The sequence below is a fragment of the Heterocephalus glaber genome, unplaced genomic scaffold (assembly GCF_053883595.1).
Source record: "Heterocephalus glaber isolate CG9 unplaced genomic scaffold, H.glaber_assembly_v1.0 deba00000331, whole genome shotgun sequence".
In the NCBI taxonomy this organism is placed as follows: domain Eukaryota; kingdom Metazoa; phylum Chordata; class Mammalia; order Rodentia; family Bathyergidae; genus Heterocephalus; species Heterocephalus glaber.
Window position 1 is genome coordinate 67452412 of NW_028258142.1, and position 8113 is coordinate 67460524.

General features: G+C 45.7%; 1 protein-coding gene across 13 annotated transcripts in view; it reads left to right on the plus strand.

The window, feature by feature from the left end:
* Cep192 (centrosomal protein 192) overlaps positions 1-8113 on the plus strand; it is a 71697-nt gene that overhangs the window by 54526 nt on the left and 9058 nt on the right. For 12 of the 13 annotated variants that reach the window (XM_087195179.1, XM_087195184.1, XM_087195175.1 and 9 more), the window contains 6 exons: positions 177-437; positions 680-795; positions 3262-3371; positions 5183-5333; positions 6766-6944; positions 7316-7442. In XM_087195179.1, coding sequence (XP_087051305.1) covers positions 177-437; positions 680-795; positions 3262-3371; positions 5183-5333; positions 6766-6944; positions 7316-7442 — 944 coding nt within the window. The remainder of the gene's footprint in view (positions 1-176; positions 438-679; positions 796-3261; positions 3372-5182; positions 5334-6765; positions 6945-7315; positions 7443-8113) is intronic. The other variant, XM_087195173.1, reaches the window with a different exon arrangement.

Here is an 8113-nt window from a genome sequence, read left to right on the forward strand (position 1 = left end):
GTTTTCCTGAAAGATGAGTCTTTATATCATAGTGGACTAAAAATGGGTAAGTACTCACCCAGGCATACAGGCATTAAAGTTTTTAATTGTATTAAATGTTTCTGTATTCTCTTTGAAGTATAATTAAATCTTCTGCTTTCTTACATAGAAATAATTTTGAATGTGTATTTTTTTAGATACCTTTGTCTGGATATGGAGGAACAAGTAATCTTATTTTGGAAGGAGTCAAGAAATTGTCTGACAGTTACATGGTAACAGTGAACAGCTTAGTACCTGGCAAGGAGAGCCGAGCTGTATTTTCTGTCCGCAACACTGGCTCACGAGCAGCTTTCATTAAAGCAGTAGGCTTTAGAGATTATCAGAAAAAAGTTCTGTTGGATCCTAAAGTATTGAGGATTCTTCCAGATAAATTTGTACTCAAGAAAAGAACACAAGAAGTAAGTATAAAAGTCTATCCTCTAAAAAAAGTAAGCTTACATTTTTAGGTTAATAATTACGTATTTTATGGCCAAAAGCTAAAGTAATTTTGGAAGGAATGTAAGAGTAGAAACCCTGGTCTAGCTTTCTTGGGAATGCATTACACGCGCTGTGTCGGTACTGAATGTTTAGGTGCGTAAGGCCGTGTGTCCAGACCAAAGTGAAAATGCCTGACACTTGCTCCTGACCCCTTTCTTGGCAGGATATTACTATCATATACCGCCCTCCAGACCGAGGGCGTGACCACAGAGCTTCAGTGGAGCTGTCAACTGTGTACTTCTTTGGTGGAGATGAAATTTGCCGACAGCAGTATCGAAGGTAGATTTTTGTATCTTAGAATGGAGTATGTTCCGAAGTATTGGTGCCCATAGTGAAGGCTTGAACAATATGTGGACCTGGAAGTTTTAGAACCTGTCTCACTATCAGTGAACTCCTAGGTAAAAAGTTCCTGGTTAAGACTGTGAGACCGATAAGTTGCCATGAAGGGAGGAGGCAGGAATGAGACATCCCCTGCATTTTCTTGCCTGTGCTTCTTTTCTCCCCACGCGTACCATGCCTCTTTGCTTTTACGTGGTAGGAGCATCGTGCTCCCTTGTGGGGCTGTGTCGCTGATGTGTTCTTGAGGGTATATCAGGTGACAGTAAACCACTACCAAAGAAAGAACTCCTGTGAGCCGAGAACCACCGAAGGATTAAAACCCTCCTAATCTGGAATATTTCTGGGAATGCTGTGAATTACTTGGAATGTTTATCAATGTGTTGGATGTTTTATTTGTAGCTACCTTTTTTTTTTTCCCCAAATGCAGAAATATTTATTTTGGTTTCCTTCATTATTTTTGGAAATTCTGATTTGGTTTATAAAACATAGAAATACCCAACACTTAAAGCAGGCATTCCAAATCCCAGTGTGACAAAGTACTGACTTTTTGTGCAATTAAGAAAACATAGATGATGGGCCGGGGATTTAGCTCAGTGGTTTCGCCGCCTGCTGCGCAAGCGCAAGGACCCGAGTTTGATCCCCAGTACCAAAAAAACCCCAAAAAAACATAGATGATGGGCTGGGGATTTGGCTCAGTGGTTCCACTGCCTGCCTTGAAAGCACAAGGTCCCGAGTTTGATTCCTGGTACTGAAAAAAAAAGAGTACATAGATGAAGTTAGGCTACCAATTCCTGGTACTGAAAAAAAAAAAAAAAGAATACATAGATGAAATTAGGCTACCAATAGTGTTATTACAATGGCAATTCTTGGTGTAAGCCCTGTTGTGCTTGTATAATACATGCACTGTCACACATCCAGCAACAGTGGCTGTAAATGTATAAATGACAGTTCAGCCAGATGTGGCAAAGGCTTGCAGTAAAGTGAAACGCTGTTCATTTCCCAAATTAACTTTAAAAAAAAATCCCTTAAGAAATTAACCTTAGGAAATGGTTTTTCCAGATTTGGGGTTTTTTTTGTTTTTTGTTTTGGGGGGCGTTTTTTGGTACTGAGCTAAAATCCCCAGCTGTTATTCCGGATTTCTGCATCCCAGAATTTGGGCTTGTCAGATAGATTTCGTAGAGATCGAGTAGTTTATACTATAAGACAACTTGCTTCTTACCCTCCATTTCAGTGATCACCTGCCTGTGTGACTAAACCCTTAACCTACTGAAGACATGTACTTTGAGAGTTTATTTGGGGGGGCCACTTGTAGCTGCTTAAAGCATGTACTTCTGTAAAATTTAATACCTCCGATTTACATGTAGTTTTCTATGCTGCAGTGCTGGCCAACTTAGGATACTGACCTAGGCCTAGGTGTGGTTTAAACATATACGTTCTTTGGCGGTACATTCCGGATTCTTTTACTATAACATTTGGTTTCCTGGACCAGAGGACCCAAATCTAAGCTAGCTGAAGCTCCTGAGTTCTGTTCACTGGGGCTCTGCTGTGTTATTCTGCTAGAGAACTTGGGAAATTGTTTCTTTTAATTTGTTCAGACTCATTGGAAACTTTAAACAGAGGGGCTAATGATGACTTGCTTCATGATATTAGAAACAGCCAGATGTGAGGAGATACCTTTGAATCTGGCTCTGCTTTTCCTAAAAGAAGCTGACATTTGCAGAAATAAGATTACCAAGTTTCCTGTTTGTTTTTTTCTTTCTTTCTCTCTACTAGGATATAAAAATTACTGTATTATTTCAGAATGCCTGTTTACCATAAATTTATAGTAATGAATTTCCTTTGGTGGTTAATATCTAAATATTATAGAAATATTTATATTTCTGTTCTTACATCAAAATTCTCAGGAAGAGGACAGATATATGTGGTTTTGGTTTTTTGGGGTTTTTTTGTGCTGGGGCTCGAACTCAGGACCTTGTGCTTGCGAGGCAGGTGACGGAACCATTGAGCTAAATCCCCAGCCCTTAGATATATGGTAATTTAGATATTTCCCTCTGATGTCTTCCATTTTTTTAATATGTTCTTTTTTTCCCCCTGAGATAACTATCTGAAGATGACCAAATAATTAAAATGTAAGAGCTGGAAGGAATTTAACTTTACTCCGCTTTCTACTTTTACACTAGTGTTCTTGCTTTGACATTGTCAAACTGATAATTTTACTGCAATATATAACTTTCAAGGAAACTTCCAAAACAAGTTTTCCTTTTAAAAAGAACTTATGCCTGGATTTAAACACAATACACTAATGTTAATGTGCAGTGGGTGGGATTTGCCAGATGCATCAGTGAAGGCAAAATTAAGGTCATTTTATTTGTCACGTCATTTTTGAATGAAAATCTCTCCTGGCAGAGCCGTGTCTCAGAATCCAGGGGTTGTCAGGCGGATCCTTCCAGCACATAGTGTGCTGCACAGCGTTGACTTTGCCGAGGTGTTTCAGGACGAGCTGCTCGTGGATGAAGGTGAGCGCCTATCTGTCTTCAGCCTTCTGGGCTGTCGGGCTGTGGCGTGGGGCGGCAGGAGCCGTGTTTGGGCCTGGCGCCAGCTGACCGAGCCACAGCCCTGCTGCGTGACTGGACGAAGCTCATCCTGAGGCGCGGTATCCTTGTCTCTCGTGTGGGAAGAAGTGATGTCTGGCAGATCTTGCTTTGCTTTCTAAATGCATTTGATGTTAGTAGTGTTAGCACACTTGTCTGTGTGTGCTTGTCACCAGGAGGTAGGGCTGGTCACTACTAAACTCAGGTCAGTCGCTACTTCAGCCTGAGTGAGTGAGTGAGCTCATGCTTGCCTGGAGCTTTCCAGGTTCTGTGCTTCCTGGAGGGCTTGTGGGGATGGGATGAGGGTAAATGTGTGAAGCTTCACTCCCCCAGACAGCCAGCCCTGTGTCCGTGACACATTCAGATACTGGATAGTGGATTTTTGCTCATATAACATAAATACATCAAGATACACCAATTGTGTAAAACTATATGCCTAAATTGTTACCATAGTATTGTTTATAGCTGAAGAAAGTGAGAAGTAATCTAAATGCCTGAGAATAGGGGTGGTTCAATTATGCAAAATATTTTTAAGCCATTAAAACAATATGAATCTATATTAAATGACATTAAAATAAGAAAAACATTTTAAGAGAATGCTGATTTTTTGCTGGGCATGGTGGGATACACCTATAATTCCAGTACTTAGGAGGCTGAGGCAGGAGGATCTTCATAATTTTGAGACCAGCCAGGGTTAGTGAGTTCGAGGCCAGCTGGAACTACATAGTGAGACCTTGTCAAAAATACTTTTAAAGGGGAGGGGGTATCATTTTAAAATTTTGCATAGTAAGATCTCATTTCGGTAAAAATATCTCCAAAAGTAAGTTGGTTAGAGTGTCACCAGCACAGTATTTAGTGGTTATGTTTCAGGTGATAGCTTTTTCCCTCGATTTTTATTTTGCATCTGAACTACAAGGTGAGGCATGAAAAGGGTATTGCTGTAGGGTAGTCTGCTGGTTTCAGTATTGCAGGCTCCAGGGTCCTCTACACCAGGGCCGGTGTGTAGCGGTTGAGGGGTGTTGGGCCATGTCCGGAACCTGAGACCTCTGCACGGAGCCGAGGGAGAGTGAGGCTGAACTGTGCTGGGACGGTCACGTGCACACTCGGGAGCACACACAGTCTGCAGGGGCGCAGAGGCTGGCACCGTGCAGGGCCCGCAGCTTCCCTTCCCAGACAGTGGGCACATTTGCCAGGCTGCACGTGCACACTCATCCTGAGCCGCTGTGTGGGGGCTAACAGTGCTGGTTCTGCGAGTGTCCGTGAGACTCCTAACCACTCTGCGCCTCAGCTCATCTGTGAGGAAGATGCAGCCTTACCTACCTCAGAGTCCTAGATGAATACAAAGGGACCAGAATAGTTCCTGGCCCACAGTGAGTTTCATATGGATGTTCGTTGCCATGCATTTATCTTCAGAAACATTCTTGTTTTAAGGCTCACAACACCCCCTGAAGTAGACAGTTGTTCCAGGTTATAGTGGAGGAAACTGAAGCTCAGAGAGACCCATGAGCTTGCCAAAGGTCACACAGCTCCTGAGCGGCAAGGGTGCTTTGCTTGCAGACTCAGAGCTGAGCTGAGCATCCATTCCGGACCTCGTGCCCACCCATAGTCGTGACAGTCAGGGTGCCACCTGCCCCACCTGGAACGGTTCTGCCCCGTGGCTGGTGACACGTAACTGTCTGGTGCTCTGTGTTCTTGTGTGGAGTTCATGTATTTCACAACATTGTTTTCTTTTTCAGTCTATGATCTTCCTCAGCGGCCTAATGATGTTCAGCTCTTTTATGGAAACATGCGTAAAATTATCCTTTCGGTACTTGGAGAATTCCGAGATTCCATTTCCAGTAGAGAATTTCTTCCGCCTTCTTCCCAAGCTAGCTTGGAATCCAGAAGGTAAAACCAATATGCAAGCAAACATCCTTTCACCAGATTTCTAGATTATTTGATTCATAGTTGAGCAGATCTTTTTCTTCCCTCCACCTTATTTTCTTTCAAATGTTTATTTTACCTTTATTTTTTAGCTTAATTGAATCATTTCAAACTTGGAGGAAAGTTTACAAATGGTACAGAAAAGCCCTGTAAGCCTGTGCTCGGGTTCCCTAGTGGAAACACTTCGGCACATTGACCTTGTCGGTCTATGTGGGTGGACTTTTGCTGACCCGTCTAAGGTCCCGGGCTGATGACTGGCACGCCCTAGATCTGCTGCAGGCTTCTCCTGCCCCTGCCCAGGAGAGGGTGTGGATGCAGAGTGAGTGCTGGTGTCTGCACAGTGGCTCACTTTGGGAGGGCCTGGTCTCAGAAAGAGGAAGCCAGAAGCAGCTCTGCATGGGTGTTTGTGACATGGACTGGGTGCCTCCGTGTCTCGCAGGCTGAGAGCATGGCAGGAGGGAGGGACGGGAATCTGTCTGCTGATGCTGGCTGAGATGAGCCAAGCTGGGGTCCACCACTCTGCAGGAGAGGCTGGACACTGCATAGCTAAACTCCAGTGTGTTATGTGCTGTGGTGATTACAAAAACTTTTGTTTTTATTTATTTACTTACATAACAATACTGGGGATTGAACCCAGGACCATCACACTGAGCTACATCTCCAGCCGTTTTTAAAAAGATTTTGTGGGCCGGGGACTTAGCTCAATGGTTTTGCCGCCTGCTGCACAAGCGCAAGGACCCGAGTTTGATCTCCGGTACCAAAAAAAAAAAAATGAAATTTTGTGAAGACGCTGAATTGCTCAGGCTGGGCCCTGACTTGGGATCCTCCTGCCTCAGCCTCCCAGAGTGCCAGGATTGTAGGTGTGCAGCAAAAACTCACTTGAACTACAGTCTTATAATCCAAGGCTCATTAGAAAACATACAAGAAAAACCTGAACTAAGCTGCCCTACAGTGTCCCACCAGAAGACTCCCCTGCTTCCGTGCGCGTGCGGTCAGTGTTGGAAACCAGTTATCACTGTGCAGTGACAGATACATTGTGAATTTTGTTTTTCTTCTTAATATTTTATTATTTTATTATAAATCTTTTCAGCAACGTCCGAGGCAGAAGTCAAGCAAAAATAAGAAAAAGAGGGAAATGACTGCATTTCTAGTTAAAAGTTTGTTATGCTATCCAACCTACATTCTTCACTTTTCTTCCTTTCAAAGTGCTGGCATTGAGCCCGGGGCCCGGCATGTGTGGAAGATTTTCACTCGCTGTAAACTGCGTGGTTTACATGTGATGCCCTTTTAGTTTTGTCTTAATGTGTTTAGGTTTATGCACTTTATACAAAGTACATGAAACAGTGGCTTTTCAGCATTTTTAGCTTCTCTCTGTGCTGACTGTAACTCTTCCCAGGGATGAAGGACTGTTTGGAAGGCACAGTGGCAATGTCTCTCTGGATGTCCTCCCCGTCAGAGGTCCGCAGGGCTCTCCCTTTCCCCCGAGAGCCGCCCGCCTGCATCAGGCCGCCCTGGCCTTGGGAGAGGCGTGGGCCGTGCAGCCCGAGCACGTGATCCTGCTGGTGCCCTCGGCCCGTGAGTATCTCCCATGCCCAGCGGGCCCTCATCTGTGCACTTGGATGGGGCTGCCCAGCAGCCCAATGGCCACACAGCCACTCGCCTCTTACTCCTTAGCTCGTGCTCGGCGGCCAGAGCAGAGCAGATGGGGCACACATCTCAGCTTCTAGCAGCACCCGTCCTAGCTTTCTGTTCTCTTGCTTGTTCATCAGTGCCAGTGTCTTTGTAGTGTCTAAGATGTGTCTAACAGAATCTGAAATTCTTAGAATTGAGCAGTTGAAAGAGCAAGATAAGCCGGTGCACTGGGGATTTATTAAGGGTTTGTCCTTTTACTCATATTTCTTTTTCACTGTTGCTGAGTGTGCATAACATTTACTCATCTGACACAGTAGGTGACAAGGCCAAAACCGGGCATTTCCAGATTGTGAATGACTCTGCCAGGACACTGAAGTTCGAGCTGTACTGGCCAGCACACTGCTTGACGGTCACTCCGGAGCATGGGGTTGTCCCGCCAGAGTAAGTAGCCTCCCGCATGGGTCTCCCTTGGACGCTGTCACAGTGACCTCTGTCACGCAGCTGGTTCCGGGGCTGGGGTGCCGCTTAGTGGTGGAGCACTTGCTCACACTGCAGAGTGAATTGACAGATGGCTGTTTGGTGATAGTGGAGTGGCGTGAGCTCCAGGCCCATGTGGGAGCGGAGGTCCCTCACTGTGAGGTGCTGTCCCCAGAGATGTTTGGACACATTTGAGTGGCATGGCGCCCGGGAGCAAGGACGCCCCATGGCTTCTGACACAGCTGGCTGTGCGCAGCGGCCACAGCCAGGAGTGAAACGGGCTGTGCACCGAGTGCCGGTTCTGCCTTCTGTTTTCCCAGTTTGGGCTGTGTGTTGCTGGTTTTCTGGAGGACATTTTTCCGTCAGCCTCCTGACTTGGCTGTGTCCGAGCTGTGCTCTGGCAGCCTCAGGGCCAGCCACCCTGCAAGCTGGCCAGTGTACGCAGCCGGCTGCCACAGTGCCAGGAGGACCCCCTCAGCAGGGAGCGCTTCCTGCACTGGGCGTGCAGCTTTGCTGGACAGCGCAGAGCTTTACTTTTGCAAGATGCCAAGTGTGTGTTCTAGGAGAGTCTGCTTGCCTGAGACAGCAAGGTGTGGCCAGGTGCCCCGGGAGGCCCCGCAGGGCTGCGCTGTCCA